General features: G+C 36.6%; 1 protein-coding gene across 1 annotated transcript in view; it reads left to right on the top strand.

Moving 5' to 3' along the window:
* Anxa10 (annexin A10) overlaps positions 1 to 20,647 on the top strand; it is a 45,513-nt gene extending 24,866 nt beyond the window's left edge. The window contains exons 7-13 of the mRNA XM_052752742.1: positions 1,147 to 1,226; positions 12,095 to 12,148; positions 12,244 to 12,337; positions 13,502 to 13,597; positions 15,790 to 15,848; positions 17,981 to 18,103; positions 20,579 to 20,647. Of these exons, the coding sequence (XP_052608702.1) occupies positions 1,147 to 1,226; positions 12,095 to 12,148; positions 12,244 to 12,337; positions 13,502 to 13,597; positions 15,790 to 15,848; positions 17,981 to 18,103; positions 20,579 to 20,647 (575 nt within the window). The remainder of the gene's footprint in view (positions 1 to 1,146; positions 1,227 to 12,094; positions 12,149 to 12,243; positions 12,338 to 13,501; positions 13,598 to 15,789; positions 15,849 to 17,980; positions 18,104 to 20,578) is intronic.
* Positions 20,648 to 21,385: the final 738 nt, after the last annotated feature.

Raw genomic sequence — 21,385 nt, 5'->3', positions numbered from 1 at the left:
CTGGAGTAGAACGAGGTTTTTCTTGGAGCCCTGGAATAGGTGGGATGGAGGATAGGGAGGCTGATCAACTGGTACACTGTCATATATTGGAGAAATAAGTTCTAACAGCCTACTGAACAAGACAGTGAAGAACAATAATAATAATAATGTGTTTTAAACCTCAATGTAACCAACAGAGAGGAGTGGTTGTATCAAATAATAATAACTAGTGGGCAGGATTACACAGTGTGCTCATGGGTTGAAACATTATATTGTACCATATAAATATGTATAACAATTATATACCAATCAAAAGACTAAAATATGGAAGCCAATAAATACAATGAATACAACACACTCAAAACCAATTTCCTCTTTAAACAAAAATTATTATCATGCTGAAAATGAAACAATTCCCTAGGAAATCTAGCAAATTTTCCTTTAATTTTTAAATGTGTTTACAAATATCTATGGAGTGAATGCTTTAGTATGCCAGGAAGTGCCTAGCACCTCGAATTGGAGGTGTGTGATCCTTTACTCAGGAGATACCTTGAATATAACAAAACACAGCAAACAGTGACCATTGCTCACCAAATACATCTTTTTACTTTACCTAAATGTCACCATCCCAACAAGTTGCTTCAAAAATTAAACCTTTGCACGTTTTAAAATAAAAAAGATGATAATTTTTATATCAAAAATGTGTAATGCCTTGATTTCTGACCCAATGTGTATTGAGAACGTTGAGCATTCTGCACAGTCAACCTTCATGCTCTCAAGAAAATCAAGACTTTTCCAAGTGGAATAAAATAAGGACTTTTACTTGGAATATTAAAATGAGATGGAGGCACTTTGGAGAATGATTAGCCCAGCTCACAGTCTGCAGCATGGTATAAACAACCCTGACCTACAGAATGAGAGACTGTGAAGTGATTTCCAATGTTCTGTTTCAAAGTTGGCTCAAAATTATCTTTTCAGTAAAACAGACCGAGTTTGATGCTACCATTAGGATACAGGTGTCTTTGACATAGTTTATGATACCAAGAAAAAGCAAACTGACTAATGGCTTTCTCATCATTAACATTAAGAAGCATTAGCTATGTGAAGCCCATTGATATGGGGTTCTATAGTAAGACATGCTTTTAACGTGCATATTTTATTGCCCAGAATACAGCAATAACCTTCAAGAGGACATTTATTCAGAGACTTCGGGACACTTCAGAGATACTCTCATGAACTTGGTTCAGGTATGACACTGAAAACCATAACACTTTACACTCTTTAAAACATAGACACATTTCATTCTCACAAAACATGACAGACAGTCCAGTATATTACAGTTCACCCATACATCCTATGTAATAACATTTACCATCAGCCAAGTACAAGTCACTTAATCTAAAACTTGACTTCCACATGTTATAAGCATGAATGTGTACCAGTTATGCCTTAAAACATTAAATCTACTGTATTTCAAATTATTATAAACACATATACACACATAAATGATTATTTAGAAAACTTAAGACTTTACTTTTTAATTTATAACTTAAATTAGAAATCTACTTGAGCTTTGATTTTTTTGCAACTAAAAAATTTATGTGTATGGGTGTTTTGTCTACATGTATATCTGTGCACCACATGTACGCCTGGTGCCAACAGGTGCCAGAAGAAGTCATAGGAGTCCCTGAAACTGAGGTTTCAGTGGTTATGAGCCACCATGTGGATGCTGGGAACTCAATCCAAGTCTTTAGGAAGAACAACCAGTGCCCTTAACAACTAAACTATCTATCCAACCTGTATTCCACATTTTTTAACTAGTAGTTGGGTTGGAGACATACTAAATTTCCTGGGCTGACACTCTGTACTTAGTGTTATGTGGTAAGTGAATTAATTTCTCATCTAATATAACAAAATAGTATGATACAAACTATTATTAGAAGTACTTCACAAATAAAGAAGCAAAGAATCAAAAAAAGTAAGGTATGGGAGTTGAGATATACATAGTTTAGCAACAAAGTGCTTTCCTAGCCTGAGCAAGCACCTAGGTTTGATGTCCAGCACCACAAAAATGCACGTGTGTGTGTGTGTGTGTGTGTGTGTGTGTGTGTGTGTGTGTGTGCATGTGTGTGTATGTACTGATTGTCCAAGAAGTCAGTACATTGAAATGCAAAATTGAATTTGCTACTATTGTATTTTACTGTAAGCAAAAGATCTCAATATAATCTGTATAAATTCCATTATACTATACATTACCAAAGAGGAACCTTACTTCTAATTAAAATTATATTTTGTCATTTATCTTCTTTTCTATAATGACTAAATGGTATGTAATTATTTCGATCCAATTAGCATTTCTCAAAAACATTCCACATTTTAATTGTAATAACAGTGTTATTTTAAAGTATAATTTCCTTTTAGTTAATGTCTGCTTTTGAATGTTCTAGTCATCCTATCAAGGAAAGGTGTTCAGGAATTCAAGTGGAGTCAGTGTTCAGCACTTAAATAGTAAAAGAAATTGCGAAACCTCACATGTTCAGAAAACGTCTTGAAGGCTGTGGGCTTTTCTTTCATTTTATGAAGTATGTGTTATGGTGAGAATGCTTTGGTATGTATGCTGTGTTGTGTGTGTTCTGGGGTGTGTGGGGTGTGTGTGTGTGTGTGTGTGTGTGTGTGTGTGTGTGTGTGTGTGTGTGTATGTGTGTGTTTTATGGTGTGTGTCTAAAGTAAAGTAATCATTTCTAAATCTACAAACTTTTCCTTTATAAATCAAACCATATCTCAATAATTAGCAAAACAAATTTGTTAACCATAGAAACAAAAAAATGCACTAAAAGTTATAGAATTCCATACATAATAGTGTGAAATGGAGAAAATAATCCACCGCCTTTGAAGAAGGAAGTGTAAAGGAGTGCCCTTTACAATCAAGTAAGGAGGGGAGTACAGGGGACACACGTTCTTGTTGTTTAATTTTTTTTATATATTTTGAGATTAATATAAATGCAACATTTCCACTTTCCCTTTCTCCCCTCTAAGTCCTCCAATATACCCTCCTTGTTTGTATTTGGAGTCATGGCCTCTTTCTCACTAATATTTGGGGTGTGTGTGTGTGTGTGTGTGTGTGTGTGTGTGTGTGTGTGTGTGTGTGGAGTTCCTAAATATACAACCTGCTCAGAATGGGGCTGGAGAACTACGGAAGAACACACCAACTGGCTACCCAGACCCACACTCTTTCTGTAGAATCACTAGATGAAAATGCAGTATACTTCACATATTCTTTCTCTTATCTGTGAAGCTCTTTTGTTGATTACTGTGCCCTTCCTAGATTTTTTTTAGTTAAAATTTATTTATGGGGTAGCACACGCATACCACGGTACCAGTATGAAGGTCAGAGTAAAACCTGTGGGAGCTGGTTATCTCCTTCCACCATGTCGGTCCCCGGAGACACTTCACCAGCTCCCTGAATTGTTTTTAACCTGCACATTTCTGGGGCTGTTTTCCCCTTGCCCTTTATTACTCTTGGCTTCCTGTGGGCTGCCATGGAGTCAACCCTCCTTGAAAGTTCAGTTTTGGCAAACTTACAAGGGCCAATAGCTTACTCAAAACTGCATAGCCAGCTTTATTTGAGCACAGGTTTCTGAAGTCTTTGAAAATTAATAATCCTGAAAACTTGGAAGAATGACAACCTACCCGCTCACAGTTAGATTCATGCACAATTACCCACACACCAAACTTTTTCAGATGTATGATTTAAGTGACTTATTTTGTGCATTCTTGCATCCTCATTATGTCTCTTTATTTCACAGCTGCAAGGCTCTCAAACAATAAAATGAACCTGTTATTACTGCAAGGCCAAGTTATACTACATCTTCCCTTTCAAGTTTTCAACTCTCAAGTCACACAGTTGGGCATCTACAAGGATTTTCCCCTTCCAACACTTAAAAGAATCAGATTTTTAAACTTTCTCTCTCCTCTTTAACTTCTGTTTGCAAAACAACTAATTCCTTACTGAGTTCAGTTCCTGCTTCGAACACATGCTTAAAAGCAAAGGACCAATTCCATTTCTCAGGGCCACATGAAGACCAGGACAGCTGCTTCTGATGAAAGCCTCTCCCCCACAGGCTCAGTCCTTCTTTTTAGCTACACGTTCACTGTTCATTAAATCACTCCAGAATCAACAATATGGCAGAGGGTTGTTTGTGGGAGATTCAGGGCTTTGTTATAGTGGGTATAATTTTCCCCTCAAATTTCATTGGTTAAATCTAGGTCAAGCCAGCCCTATTTAGTATTGAGAGTGGCTGAACATGTTATCCTATTGGTTCTGTCTTTTAGGAGGTTAAAAAAAGCTTGGTGATCATATACAGTGAGCATAAAAATTGAAAACATATCCAATTTTCTATTACTCCTCCTTCTCCTCATTATTGTTGTTGTGTGTGAGATGAAGGGCACATGCGCCATGGAACTTGTATGGAGGTCAAAGGACAACTTTGTGTCGTTATTTCTCTCCTTCCACCTTTACTTGGGTTCCAGGTACTGAATTCAGGACATCAGGCCTGCAGGGCAAGTGCTTTTACCCACTGAGCAATCCTTGGACCCCTCTTGTCCACTTCCATGGCAAATATATTCCATTAATTTGTTTTACAACCTCTATTCCTGAAGACCACTTTTTCGATCTCATGTTTCCCTTTCTAGCTTCATGTCACATACCATTCTCTCTCTCTCTCTCTCTCTCTCTCTCTCTCTCTCTCTCCCTCTCTCTCCCTCTCCCTCTCTCTCCCTCTCTCTCTCTCTCTCTCTCTCTCCTCTCTCTCTCTCTCTCTCTCTCTCTCTCTCTCACACACACACACACACACACACACACACACACACACACACAGCTGGTTTTATTAATTTTGCTGGTTAGTTTGGTTTTGCGAGCAAAAATTTTAGCACTAAGAATCATTTCTACCTTGATCTATATGCCAAAAGTAGCCCAAGTGAAAACTGGCTTTTATGAATTCATTGCTCCTTCGAAACAATGACAATGTGCAAGTTTTTATTCATGGTGGGTTTTGTTTTCTTTTAATTACCTCTTTTACTTTTGAGATTATGACGTCATCATTTCCCCTTTTCCTTCCTCCCTCCAAGCCCTTCCCTATACCCCTCCTCACTCTTTCAAATCCGCGACCTCTTTTTTCATTAGTTGTTGTTACCTGTTTCTGTGTGTATGTGTATGTACATGTTCATACACACACATCCCTCAATATAACCTGCTGTGTCTGTAAACTGCAACTTCATCTTCTCCCTTCTCTCCCACTGGTGTGCAGCTCTACAACTCCATGGATGTATTAGAATGCCCAAATCAGCAGATGTGGTTTCCTTTAGTGAACGTTTATTATAATTAAACTTCATACTGTACTTTCTACAGATTTTATATTGTTCAATTAAAGGCTGAATAAATATAGAATACATACATAAGAAAAAAATCAGTAATTCTATTCATTTATACTCAGCAAGGATCTTGACTTTTTGATATCCCTTTTTGTGGGCACGTTTTCTTCTAAGTTATTGTCAATTTCCAGTTCAGAATAGAGACAGTTTGAGAAAGGGCGACAGCAGAAGTTAATGAAAAACAAAGTATAATGATGCATATGCATGAATATGCCATGATGATTTCATTCCTCCATATCCTGACCTAAAATGTTTCACTGAAAAAGGCATGAAAATGGAGAAACACTTTTTTTGTAGACTGATAAAGAAGCCAAATATTAGTAACTTAACACTGAGGAAGACTGTTGGTGACCAATTCGAGTCTTTTAAATTTCTCAGTTTAAAAAAGTGAGGCATATTGTCCAGCCTCAATACGAGGGCTTTTGCCTTGTCTTGCTGTGTCCTGTTTTGTTCGGTTTGGCTGTCTTCTCTTGGAGGCCTGTTCTTTTCTGAAGAGGAAATGGAGGAGGAGTGGATCTGGGAGAAAAGGAGGGTGGAGGGTGCGGGGGTAGGGGGAACTGTGGTCGCGATGTATTGTAGGAGAGAAGAATCTATTTCAATAAAAGAAAAATTAAATGTTTTTAAAAGTGAGGCATATTACCAAGCAACTCTATTGACTCATTAGTTAAACTAAATTTTTCATTTTATATAAGATTATTGTAACCAAAATCAAGAACTTGTTTTATCAAGCTTGGTGTTTGTTTGGCTGGGTTTGGTTTGGAGTGCTTGTTGTGAGTACACAACATGAAGCTGCCCCTTTTGATTTCTACACTTAGTGACTATTTTTCTTGGAGCCCCTGATTTAGAATTTATGATTTCCATAAAGTGATTTGGCAAGTTGAGGGTCGATCAGGTCTCTGAACCAATGTTTGTGGAGCATATTTCTTCTGAGAGACTACATTGTGAGCTGATAGCCTCTAACCTGACAGTTTTAGAATACTACAATTTAGATTAATCTCCCCTACCCTTTTCTCTACCACACCCAAGTAAATATCCATGCTCTCTCTGCCTCTGTTTCTTTCTCTTTTTCTCTCTTACACACATGCACACACACACACACACACACACACACACACACACACAAAGAAGATGGAGAGATGACAGATTAGATAGATAGATAGATACATAGATAGATAGATAGATAGATGATTGATAGATAGACAGATGATAGATAGATAGATAGATAGATAGATAGATAGATAGATAGATAGATAGATAGATAGGCAGGCAGAAAGACTGACAGATGGATAGATTATCTTTTTATCTTGCTCTATTATAACTTAGTTGTATATCCTTGGGTTTATCACTTGCCTTTTTTGAGATTCAGACTGCTGCTCACCAAATTCATGAATATGAGGTAATTCTCCCAGTTCTTGCACAACACAAATATTCTGTCATTCTTCACTTGTAGCAATCACAGCATCTCATCCTGTGTGCATCCTCACTTTCAGAATCAAAGGAAAGATAATGCATAGATTTCATTCTTCAAACATCATTAAGACTCAGACACCCTCATTTTGGCATCTGAATGAAGACAAGGAGTTAGGACATAGGAGCTTGAAGGTGTTCGTGAGCTGCGAAGGTAGAAATCACTGCTATGATTGCTGGGAGAAAATCTTGTCTTTAGTCTACCCAGGATTTTCTGCCAAGAAGCAACTGAAGAGGAACACACTCCTCTTGAAAGAAAAAAAAACTGATGCCAGTAATTAAGCTGGCCCACAACACTTCCTGCATGCTTTTATTGCACTAGATTTGTGGAGGGTCTAATTATCTGTCAAATAAAGAAGGATTAGTCTCTTGGAGATTAATTAATCAACATGTGCAAATTACATTGTGGATAAGTACCTCCTCAAAAAGATGGGAAGCAACCTGATTAACTACGTCAGCCTCACTCCTCATCTTGGCTTTCTGGATTCTCTTGAGGGCCCTTTCTGAAATCTGTAGAGGCAGACATCCAGGGCATTACTACCATAATCCTTCTGTAATCATCTATAGTCAGTTTTTCTGCTCAAGTACTTTCATGCCTTTAATTTCTTCCCTTTTTATCTTTCCTCCTGCTCAAATCCTATACTCACATACTGATGGCCACCATTGTGAGTTAAATATGCAAGCTTATCACCTTTCTATGCAAAAGCTCAGGTAAATAGAACTGCAGAAAATCTCTAAATAGCTCTCCCAATCTTTGCAAGTGATGGAGTTTACTTAGCTGTATAGTTAAAGATCGCATTTCAAAAATCCAGAAAGCTTGTTCTTGATGTTTTAATTCTTTCAGTCTTTCTCTGTCTTAAATAAAACATCAAGAACAAGTGGTCATTACTTCATTTTCATCCAATTATATCACATACTTGAATCTCTTCTCTAAGGTAGTATTATCTACCTAATGAATTAATTAATTGGTACACAAGTATAGTAGGGAGGATACAATTATGGACACATTTATAAAATGATTAGAAGCTAAGTGTGTGCTTTTGACAATAGAACCATGACAATATCTAACAATTATAAACAACCTAGTGGGTTAATATTTACAGACTATATTTTAGTGAATATCAAGTACATATGTGGATTATAAGTAGTCAATTTAGAAACAAGCACTAGAAAGCATAAATTCTAATCTAAAGATTTTTTATTTTACTCTATGCAGAATTTTTTATTAAAGTTACTAAATACTCAGCTTCTTTTTTGTCACTTTGAAGATTTTTGACATGAAAACAGTAATTCACTTGTCAGGTGTTTTGAAATTTCAGGCTTCTGTAGCTATTATATTTTATCTCATTACCAAATAAAATTTATGTCTTCATGAAATAAAAAAAATCTAGAAGGCAAATTTAAAAGGCTACAATCCAAAAAACATTCTTTGCCTTCCCTACGAGGAGTTCTTTGTCTCTTACAATGTATCAAATATGATTTCTGACAACTGGAAATCATCAGTAAACACAGGAGTCAAAGTCTTTAGGTCTGGTGAATTTCACATCTATCAAAGCAAATTAAATGATTAGACAATGATGAATAAAGACATTATTAAGAACTTTTGAAAGTGATAACCAAATGTATCCAATCAGGATGTGGGAGACAGGAATTACAGGCCTGGACAGAGTCAGTATGTTGAATTGTTGTATAGGTTGGTCAGAGTAGATCTCATTAAACATAGGGGATTTATTCTGATTAGTTTCCCCCATCCCAAAAATATTTTTTCATAAGAAACAATTTGATAGCATTTTATAAAGTTAAACTCTTAATCAGTTTACTCCTAATAAATGAAAACTTAATTCACACACAAGAAATACAAATGAAAGAGTGAATCAAGCCACAAGTAGATGTAACTGGGTGTACAGTGAAAATATAAAAGCAGAGAAAAAGTCTAAGGCAAGAAAAGAACCAGATGAGGCCAAAGAAGCAGCAAGGGCTAAGGTTCTGGCAAATCCTTCACCTTTATGAAACCTGGAGTTTACTTCGGGTGGCATAGGGGTTAGGTAAGCATTTTCTAGGTTTTGAATAGATGACTAATGTGATGTTAAACTCCATGAAATTCACAATAAATTCCATTTTTAATAAAAGACTATGGAAACAAGCATAGAACCAAAAGCCTGAATGAAGCTGGTCACAGCAGAAACCAGGGATATAATGTTACTTGTGAGCCATGTGGTAGCATAGTAAGGATCTAGAGTGCTCATGGGTGTGTTTGGGGGGGGGCAGTGCTCATGTTAGTTTCTGAGGAATTTTATGTGAGACATGAAAGAAAATAAAAAGAATGAAATATGGCTCAGGTTTTCATTCTGAGCAATAAGCATGAAGTGGTCAGCCACTGAGATGTGGAAAGCTTAGAAAGGGTCATTGAGGTAGAGGTAACAGAAGCCGGCTGTTGATTGTCTTGAATTTTATACATAGAAAAAGGTCAAGGAGAGACATTGAGTTGGCTAATGGAACAGACATACATAATGCAAAGTTCTGTAATAGACTCCAGCTAGAGAATTTGAGTGTTACTATAACGCAGACAGAATCTGAACCCATATCAATAGCTGAGACTAGAAGAAAAGGGAGAATAAAGACGGACAAGAAGACATGGGCAGCATGGTGCAGGAGATTCACCAAGTTAAGAGACTGACTATTCAGAGGAAGCACTTCCCCAAGACTGGGGAGTTTTCAATGAAACAGAAGCAAAGAAACAAAGATGACGTGAGCCCAGTAATGGAGGCCCTGAGAGGAAACAAGAGAAATGGCACCAAAGCCTGCCAGACACATCAGATAAGACGAAAGCTAACAGTTACTCGGATGAGCTTCCCAAATGAATAGTACCCATTCACAGAAGACATAAGGCTGTAATTGTTTTTCCTTCTTTATAAATTAAAGTTTTTAGAGAAAGTTGGAAACAGAGCCCAAGGTCAGCATTTGTAAAGAATGAGTTCCCATATGATACCTAGATCCCAAAGCAAACAAAGCCAGTGGTATCTAATAATTGCCCTTCTGTAACTCTCAGACCTGAGGCAATTGATTTAATATCTCTAAGTCCATTCATTTTTCATCTCCAAAATAAGGAAGAAATGTAAGACCTCTTGGGATCCTGCACTGTCACACGTTCATGACTTAAAGATAAAGTAACACCCATAATCCCACTGGCCAGTAAAATCACTTTCATTCTTTAGATGCTGTCTCCTGTTCCTAAATTTTCAGGACTACAAATTTAGTCGTAAGAAAATGTGAATTTATTTCTCTATGAGTAATTAAACTTTCCTAGATGTGTCTAGGTTTGGATTAACAAAAATGCTTAATATTTAATTTAATTTAATTTAATATGGTAAATTTAATCCTACGATACTTTGAACAGTCGAACTGTATGAGTACATATTCAATCCCTTTGATAATTTTATTGAGTTGACTACTCAACTCTCAAAGTTCTCTCCATCACCTCTTCTCTCCAAGATGCTACCAGGTGGAAAGATGTGTATATGGCTTATAAGATGTCTTTGCAAAGGACAGTGATGATGTCCTCAAATAATAGACATTTTCTGCACTCTTTATGACGTTGAGTTTATTAATGATGCTTTCTCTGTCTCTGTCTGGTCAAAGCTAAGGTAAATTAATTAACCTCACCTTTACCTTCTTAGCATCTGAGGAGTCCCCCTAAGGTCTAGCCTTGTCTCCTATGTAAGTCTAGTCAATGTTATCTCATTATAACTTTTGAAATACTGCCCTTGTAATGATCATAAACAAACAAATTATTCAAGCTTCACCATTAGTTCCTCAGCCAAAGTGTAAGTTCCTCTAACAAGAAGCAAGTAAGAAAATTGAGGTACTATTCATGTTATTTAGAAGTTGAGACTAAGAAATCCAGTATTATCCCCACCATGTGCATGTGCATGCACATGAGCATGCACACAAACACACACACACACACACACACACACACACACACACACACACACACACACACCTTTGTCCATCTTCAAATCTAACTAACTTCACTCAAATGAGCCACTTCATGACAGGGAAAGGCACTGTATCCTTAGTGTTCTCTCATAATTAGTAATCTCCCTCTCCATACTTCAGCTCAAAAAAAAATGAAATAAATTCTAATCACAAACCTCTACCATCTCTCTCCTCTCTTGCTTGACCCTGGAGACTACTGGGTCTTGCATTATTTAGTACTCCTTTCTTCTGTTTGGAAGATCAAATAGACCCTCCACCATTTATGTGATAGGGAGTGGGGGTTAAAAGATTTTATGGAGCCGGGCAGTGGTGGCGCACGCCTTTAATCCCAGCACTCGGGAGGCAGAGCCAGGCGGATCTCTGTGAGTTCGAGGCCAGCCTGGGCTACCAAGTGAGTCCCAGGAAAGGCGCAAAGCTACACAGAGAAACCCTGTCTCGAAAAACCAAAAAAAAAAAAAAAAAAAAAAAAAAAAAAAGATTTTATGGAAAGTTCTCATTTACAAAGCCTATACTTCATCACTATTTGGTGGTTGCGTTATTTCTGTTCTACAAGCCAGACACTGCTATGTCTACACCGTTGCATAAACAGTGTTAAGCTCCATCACTACCACCTCTGACAAGGAATGGATGCTCATCTTGATGGAGCAAAATACCTCACAGAGAAATGAAAAGCATAAAGAATCTCAACATTTTTCACCAAGTTCCTCTGTTGCAAAGAAAAACTCAAAAATGAAACTCCTTACAAGACTACACACCAATTCCTCATGTGTCAAAGTATCCAAATTAATAACGGAGATTGCTAAGGAACCACCAGTGTTTGGGGGTTCAGGGATTTTTGTCCCAATAATCCTATATTTATTTGTGATATTTTGATTGCATTCTGATGCTCCCAAGACTGACAATAAAGTTTGTTTTGGGTCAGGGGCCAGAGCTAGCTACTAGCTGACCAAAATTAATCATAGAGGTTTTAGATGACTGAGGACAGATAGAGAGACAGAAAGTAGTAGGGCAGTACTTAGAGAAGGTCTTGACGCATTTGGATGGAAGAATGAAGAGATAGAAGTCACTGGTAGCTGCTCTACCCTTTCTCTGATCATTCAGATTCTTACCCTGATATCTGACTCCCAATTTTTATTGATAAATAATAGTTAGATAAGGCCTTCACTATGTGTTCTGTGTACTGAGACCATCTAAAAGGAAACCCCTGCTTATTTCACAGGGAACCAGGGAGGAAGGATACGCAGATCCTGCGATGGCTGCTCAGGATGCTGTGGTAACTAAGCCTGACTCTCCTCCTGACTAACAGTGCTTTTGATGGGGTGAGCGGAGCTGGGTCTGATCATTCTTCCTGACTGTGTGATGTTGCAGGTCCTGTGGGAAGCCTGCCAGCAGAAGACTGGGGAACATAAAACCATGCTACAGATGATCTTATGCAACAAGAGCTACCCACAGCTCTGGCTGGGTAATAAGAAACAGGCTCTTTACAGCTCTTTAACCAATTGAGTACAAGTAACTAGGATAAAAGATGGAATGTCACCCAGAAATAGAGAAAAGCCAGTTAGTGCCCTGAGTTATGTCTAGACAGTATGTCTCATCTAACAGCACTGCTAAAGAATACAGCTCTGCCACTATTTAATTTTTTCCAACAACTAAATCCCATAGCTTTCTAATAACAACTCTTAAAAAATTACCTATTTAGACTCATTAGCCATTTCTTACCAGATACTTTACATTGTGTCTTGAATAATCTCCAGTGAGTTTAGTGTGGCTAGCCCATGAGTCAAGGTCTTTGTACAGACATTGTGATTTATGAGACATCCATACTTCCTATTGGTCTTTGAGATGTGTTCACATTAACCTACACTTGACTTTCTCTAAATTGCACCTTTCCTTCCCCATATTAGAAAAACAAATTAAATATAATTAAATGAAAGGTAAAGTCATATCAATTATCTAAGCAACAGCCTACTCTAATTCAACTATGCCTCTTTTACTTTGTCAGTTTAAGATTAATACTAACAATAACAATACTTGTTCACATCTAAGTTGAAATGGCTGAGAACTAAACATTGCCAAGGATAGAGCCAGTTGAGTAAGTTCTTTAAAAGGGAAGTTTAGTTGAACATTATTTTATGTTAGTAAATTAAGCTGCCAATGGTAATCTCCTATTTCTCAAAATCGTTCTTCCAATCTCCACTACTAAACATTACTCAGGGAATTTTTGTATTTAGCTTTCATATCTAAGGTCTAGCAGAAAGTTTCCTTTTGACAAATAAATTTAAACTGACCCTTATGTCTGTCCTCTGGAAATGTCTCATAGACAATAGCTCACGCTGTACTTCCCCTCTATCTAAATCAGCACTTGAGTCAGTGAGGCCCAGTTGAGGGTAACCATTGCTCCCCAGCCTAGCAAGAGCAGGTCCTGGGAGTCCAGGATTCATGCAAGTTTTAGCATCTCATAGGATCTATACTTGTTGTAAAGAGTAGACTCTTCAATACAATGGGTAGTAGTACTAGGAAATACTTCAGAGAAGACACTTTACATGTATAGTAAAATAGCCAGGGTGTGTGCTTTAAATTTATGATGCTATGAAAATCTCTTTTGAATTACATAAATTTCTTGAAGTTTTCCAGGAATTTCAAAATATTTCTGGCCAAGACCTGGTGAATGCCCTCAATGACTGTTACGATGGCTACTTCCAGGAGCTGCTGGTTGCAATTGGTAAGGTGTATGACGAATTTTGTGTGATGAACAACAGACCTCACCTTCCACAGTCAAGTCTGACTGGTTCCGACTGGATTAAATGTTCACAAGTAGAATTTGATTGAAGCATTTTTTTTCAATGAAATTATTTGAAAGATCCATAAACTCCAGGAAAGTCTATCAGCTCATGGTTTGATGCAATGAACTGGCAACCTGGAGACATTAATATACTGGCGTCATTCCCTAAGAACAGGTTCAACTTTTGTATGAGAAAAGAGAAGTCTCAAATGCCCTGCCTCAGGAATCAACTTCTCACAGCTTTAAATCTATGCCAGCATCATTGATGTTCACCCCCTTTTCAGGAGCAGATAAATACTAACAGTGGGACTGTTTTTTTTCTCCAAGAAGAATGGGAATTTTAAAATTTTGCTTTTGATGTTTTTTTTTAATTTTACTATTTTTAATAAATTTGTTTTTAGGGATAAATTGTATTATCAAAAGAAACTAAATTGTTAATTAGTAGTGAATTCTACAGGCATGCCTCCTGAATGTTCTCCAAAATGATATGCCCATTGTAGAAAAGGCCATCACTCTTATTCATAGAGACTATTCCATGTACTTACCGTGGTTTACCATGTACTCTGTGGCTTGGCAGCACAGACTTCAGGAAAGGTACATGAAGAGTCATTGTAAAATGTCCCGTAATAGGTTCATCAAATGGATACTTAGATATGTGCTGAATAAACAGTCATTGTGAATTTTCCATTCCAAGTATGTCTTGATATGGAGCTAAGGGGTTACAGCATTTTTATGGATTATTTAGTAAGCAAGCATCCTATGAAAATGATTTGATGGGTTTTATGAAACCCCTAAAGATAAGTGATAAAGTGATAAAGTGGCTTTTGTCTGTGAATGCTTCTGAGACAAAATATATGTATATTCCATCAAATTTCTAATAAATTTATTAGGCATACATCACATGTCAGCTAACTAGCAACAGAGTCAGAATAGAACTCAAGTCACCAATTCTCAAGGCAGCCCAAACTGTTGCCACAAAACAATGGATTTGATGGAAGAGATAGTGGACATCAGGAACACCAGGAAAGTCCCATCTGGTTCATTCCATCAATCAATACAGAACGAGCCCTGTTGTGTCTCTGATTTGGGTACTGCAGATAGAATACCAAAGCAACAAAACCAAAAATATCAACAAAAGCCCCTGCCCTCTGGGAGCTCGCTTTTTAGAAGCGACTCAAGATTTGTTGTTAGGTTTACTTCTCTCTATAATGAAAATAAGATAAAGATGAAGATAAGTATAAAAAATTAGATCATGATCTAAAATATTTACTTGAACTGAAGAGAAACGAATATGCTTTTATTTTGAAGAAACAGTATAGCTCCTCATTTATTGCTCATTTAAGTAATTAATCTATTTACTTTTTCAAATGTGACTATTTGATGGTCTACAGTCTCAACAGATACTAACAGGCACAGCTATTGGGAAGGCTCCAGGCGGTTCAAAGCCATGACAAGTTTAGTCAAATAATATCTATTGCTGGAGGAGACACTTTATATTTGTTACAGCTTCTCCTTAAAGGATCTCCAATCTAGTTACAAATCTATCAAGGATCCGATGCTACCTGAAGAACAACTAGGCTAGACCAGTTTTAGAGACTATGTGAATAGGTGACATTCGGGAAGATGAACAGATTGTATGTGTTGGCTTTTATATTTAAGCACCACATTTCTAAACATTTACTAAAAATGGTCATATGTTCACCTTACATCATTTGTTATTTTAAAATATAATGCTGACAGTTTATATTTTTCTTTTTTGTTTTATTTTTGTTTGCTTTATTTTATAATTAACTTAATTTCACATATCAGCCATGGATTCCCCCTTCCCCCTCCTCCTACCCCCCAGCCCTCTCCCCAATGCACCCCCCATTCCCACCTCCTCCAAGTCAAAGTCTCCCCTGGGGAGTCGGTCTGAGCAAAGTGTCCCAGCATAGGCCCCAGGCTCCAAAAAGCCAGCCCATGCACCAAGGACAGGTCCCAGCTCCACTGCGTGGGCATGTTACCATTATTCTGAGTATTGAAATTATAATGTGATGATTTTGGCAGAATGTGAAAATGTTCTATTTGTTTCTAAACTTCTGAAGAATTGCATCTTATCATTCAGATATCTTCCTTGCTCCCTATCTCTCTAGTTCACTGTGTCCAGGACAAAGCAACCTATTTCGCTTATAAATTATACAGGGCAATCCATGTAAGTATAACACGTTTTAAAACTCATCTAAAATTAATATTATTTGTTATTTCAAAGAAATTGTGTTCAAGTAAAAAAAACAAGTTAAATACCAAAGCAAAATTTATCCAATGCAGATAAGACACATAAGTCATGTGTGACATAAGACATACAGTATGGGCACATAAGACATATTGCGCTTCAGGGTATGTCTCTTTCATGCAGTTTAGAGTCTGAGCACTTACATCAACTGATAATCCAAACACATTTGGACATATTCAAAGACCCTACATCACATACATGCAAGCACAAAATATGGGGCAGAAAACGCCAAAACATTTTAAACTCTCAGCCAAAAAAAATAGCTATATTTTTTTCAAGTTTGAAAACAAAATAACTTGTTATTTTCAGTGTTAAAGTACTATATGTAAAAAATACTGTAAAATATAATTAAGTAACAATAAATTCTAGAGCTATTTTTATAATTAAATGATAATGCTGTCCATGTCTTGGTGTGATGTTCAATAGAACACTGTAGTTGTCGATGCTCTACTGTGATATTCAATTGCACACCCTGTACAGTTCATATTAAGGACACAAACACTTACGCTCATCAGATAGTGGATAGACGCTTTCCCCATTATGTTCTGAAATTGTCTTAAAGAATAAAGCCTGGACTCGTGAAATGGTTCCATCTCAGTGCCTCCAAGCCTGACAACCTGAGTTCAATCCCTGGCACCCACATGGTGTAAGGAACATCTCCACCAAGTTGTCCTCTGATGTTCACAGGTACACTGTGGTACACACACACACATACACAGACACACACACTCAAACACACCACATAAACACACACATATACACACGTACACACAAACCAACACACATACAGACACACCCACACAAACACAGACACACACTCACACACAGACACACCCACACAAACACAGACACACACTCACACACACAAACACACACAAATACACACACACACACACAAACACAGACACACTCTCACACACAGGCACACATGCACACATACAATAAATGTAATAAAATTTTAAAGAAAATATCTCACATAGGCTATTGTACATATAACATAGCCTTGAAATAAAATTTCACTAAATGCAATAGTATAGTAATTTGAACAGAGTATAGAATTTTGATAATCAGAATATGTTATTCTTAAAGCAATTTATTTCACATTAGTATATATTATTTGTACAAAATAACAGGCTTCATTATGATATTTTTCATACATGTAAGTAAAGTATTACCAAAACATTTTACAGGCCAACTTCTTGATATTTGCCAGCATGTTGGGAAAGCATGTTAACAGTCAAGAACATTTTTCTTATGTATTACATACATAGGAGTTTTCTCTAACTTATGCATAAGAATCTACATAGCCTCAGAACTCAGGAGAAAAATCATTGCTCATAGCTCTTTGCTTTGTGCACAATAGCATCCTGAGAAAAGCTGTAAGAGAATTCAGCAATTCCTCTCCAATGAGCCATGACTGCAACAAGAAACTAAAGTTTCCCCTGGGAATTACCCTGGACAAATAATCACAGTTGTTATTCCGATTCCAGCTATGCCCTGATTCAGGGAAACTCATTCTAATAACTTATAAATTAAAACATAACTCTGTGTATTCAAGGAAGAAAAAATATTCTTGTATTGACAAGTAGTTTGCAGTTCATGAAGATTACGTATAAGTAATCCAAAAGTTCATATATGAAGAGCTGGAATATCAAACAATTGTCAAAAAGTTGTTTTTACCACCCCTCCCCCACCCAAAAAAAAACCCTTTGTTTTCTATTTAAAAAAAAACTCAAAATGACCTACATTTTAAAAATAAAAACTTGGTTAGATCATTTGTTTTAATCACCTCAAATCATAAAGTCCATTAGTAGATTGACACTCAAAACATTCTGAAATCAAGTTAGATTATGCAACTGGCCACCAGATGTCATCATTATTCCATTTCAAAGACATTGCACCATCCCTGCGGATAGGCCTCAGGCATCCCACTGCAGTGGTACTGGAGACATGTGGACCTGCAAGAAAATTGCTACTGAAACGGAAGTCTGTCGATGTTGGACAGACCTTTAAAGTCCTGTTTTCCCTACTCACCTTTCTACATCTTTTAGGACTTTGGCTTCCATAATAAAACTGTCATCAGGATTCTGATTGCCAGAAGTGAGATAGACCTAATGACCATAAGGAAACGCTACAAAGAGAGATTTGGGAAATCCCTGTTTCATGATATCAAAGTAAGCCTTCTCTTCATGATTTACTTTAACTCACATTTCCTTCTTTCTGGGTCGTAAATAAAAGCTTTAATGTAAACAACTTGATGTTGGTATCTAGAAAGCTACCTATCTGATAAGGATGATTGACTTTACGAATTCAGACAGCTTTCAGCGAATTAACAAAGTTAAACTGGGAAGTCATTGCATCATGAAAATAAAACCTTTTGTTCTTTGCTTTAAAAAAATGTGTTGTAATTGTAGAGAATAGTCACTCCCTATGACTGTGCTTCAAGGGTTCAGTTCTCACCTGAAAAGCACAGGACCACTTGGATGTGGCAGTTCACCTGTGATTATACCTGCAACCTTCACACTAGAGCTACTGAGGTTGAGGCAGGAGAATCAAGACTTCAGTGTCAACTCTCAGCTAAAAAGCAACTAGAGACTCGGACAAGCTACTTGAAACCTCGTCTCAAAACACAAGCAAACAAAAAAACAAAACTGAGGATCAGGGAAACTGTATTTTGCCACAAGAATGAATTAACTGTGAGAAGGATTCCTACCTCACTGCGGCACTCCTCATAGCATCATAGAAGGCAAGACAGTCAGTAGCTGCTAATTTGGAGAATTATTAGAGAATTATTACTGAATGTAAAACCCTACACGACCAACCACTTCAGCAAGCAAAGGTCAAGAAAATAATTCAAAAATAAGCAAACCAATGTCTTATTCCGATCTTTCTAAGCTTTTGTTAAATATTTTATAAAACTTGGCAAAATTTGAAATATATGGGGTCATCTATCTAATTTGAGGGCTCAGTATGAAAATAAAAATGCTTAATTTCTCATCCAAAAAAAATTTAATAGGTTTTAAGAATGGATAGAACAGGGCATCAGAACACACACGTTACCTGAGACTATGTCTTAATTTATACTTTGTACATTCACATTGCTTTTAAATGAAATGCCTAGTTACAAAAAGAACATTTTAGCTCTTTGAATTATTCAAGATATGATTCAACATCTCAAATATTAACGCCACAAAATCGAGAAGATTTCCTATGCCCTTGTAGGAACCAAAGTGGTTCTAAGAAACTGATAAATTAGTTAAACTCAATATTGTATTTTTTAATATTTGATAAAATAATCATTATATCTAGCATGAAAATCCAGAGCTACTAGTGATGACCAACATGTACCACTGAGAAAATCCAGAGTTACTAGTGGTGATCAACAGGCACCATTGAGAAATCATCAGAACTCAGTTTCTAAGTGAATAAGCTAACTCACATACACTACTTGTCATTATTCCTAGCTACCTCAAAGACAAGTTGGAATACTGCAATGCTACTATGTATCTTTAAATTTATGAGTCTTAATTACACAGCTTTGTGTAAAACATTAATATGCTAAATGATTTTTATGAATGACATTCATTCAGCCATATGTTCTGGAATATTTAGGAACAATGGAAGAACATAAAAAGGAAACAAAATTGTCCTAATTCTCTTGGGTAGATACCCACTAATGAGATTTTGTCGGGCCTGCTATGGCTTCCCCAGATCACTACACTGAAACCCTAACCTTATGTAGATGGTGTTAGGAGCTTGGCCTTTGAGAGTTAAGTCATGAAGGTGGAACCCATGAGTAGGGTTGCTTTGCTTAAGCTCCAGGATGTTCCTTTGTCCCTTCTGCCATGTCATGTTAGAGTCTGTGAAGAAGTATGCTCTCAGTGACACAAAAAGTGTTGTCACCTAGATTTTCTATCCTGCCTAATAGAGACATAAATTTCTCATACTTTAAGCCACCTCATTTGTGGAATCCCTAGGGGACTAAGACAGCCACTGTTGATCTTTTTTAAAAGCACATAAATAATAATGTTTTGCTGTCAAAAGGAAGGATTTTATTAAACCAGGACATCCTATTGTATAAAACATACTGTGAAGCAGAAAAACTATCTTACATGATTACACACTGCTTTTCAACTTTTCATTGATATGTGATATGTTTCATTGATATGTGTAATGTTTCACTGATATGTAACATTATGGTGCATATGTGTTTCACATAAATCTCTGTGCTCACTCATAATTGATAATAATTTTAAAATGCATTTCTTAGTATAGGATTACTGAATTAAACAGTATAAATATTTTCAGATCTTTGGCAATGTCCAGACTACACTGATTACTATAATAATATTAGGCTACCAACTTTTAGAGCTGAAGAGAAGATCCATTTTACCCTAAGTTATTGTGCTCACAAATACACATTAAAGTTCTATCAGCTTTATGTAAGATATATTGTATTGGCTATAACCACAGCTTTATTTTTACTAAGTTTCACGTTGGAAACTACTCAGAAAATCTTTAGACAAAAACATAAGTCATTTTGTGAAGACTAACAGTCCATAAATCTTTCATACTGCAATTAGAATTACAGCTGATTTTTAGAAACATGGAGAGATTTGATTTCAAGATCCTCTATTTTTTCTTTTTAGAATTTTGCTTCAGGGCACTATGAGAAAGCACTGCTTGCCATCTGTGCTGGTGATGTGGAAGACTACTAAAATAAGTAAAGATTTGGAGGTCTTGAAACCCTCTTTACAGACACCTCAGATACAAACTGTTGAACTTGTGCTGTTATTGACACTGAAACAAAACTATAAAATCATATTTTTCTTCTATCTCTAAAATTATTCTAAGACAAAAAAATCTACTGTTGAAAATATGTAATCCTGGATTTGCACCCCTTCCTCAATTAGTAATTAATTAAATTGCATGTGATAAAATAAGAAAAAACATTGCATTGGAATTGATTTTATTTAAATGTGAACTGTCAGTACCTACAAGAAAGTCTGATCATGACTGTCTCTGGTATCAGCCTGAAATCTATAGCATTGAAGTGTGTGATCACACTACTAAGGGTGTGCCCACCCTCATGGGAATTGCCTGCACTCTTGAACAAACACAATAAAGCTGAAATGAGGCCCTAGAACAGCCTGTCAATGAAAGTAGTCGAAAGTAAAGTGTACCAAGAGATATACTTACTAGATTTAGTTGTACAAGATATTTAGAAGGAAGAGTAAGGGTTCACATGAATCTGTGTGTATACCTTGATTGTGCTAATGTCACTCCAGTAAAGATAACTAAGATACTTTTTTAAAAGTTCTTTAATTTTTGGAGGAAGGCTGGACACATATGTACCATGGCACATGTGCTCACCTTGCTCTCTTCAAACTCATGGCCTCTTTAATTGTTTGTGTGTGTGTGTGTGTGTGTGTGTGTGTGTGTGTGTGTGTGTGTGT

Source organism: Peromyscus californicus, unplaced genomic scaffold, assembly GCF_007827085.1.
Source record: "Peromyscus californicus insignis strain IS unplaced genomic scaffold, ASM782708v3 Scaffold_23__1_contigs__length_62951481, whole genome shotgun sequence".
Classification (NCBI taxonomy): Eukaryota; Metazoa; Chordata; class Mammalia; order Rodentia; family Cricetidae; genus Peromyscus; species Peromyscus californicus.
The sequence above is the reverse complement of the archived record's forward strand: the minus strand, read 5'-3'. Positions and strand labels throughout refer to the sequence as shown.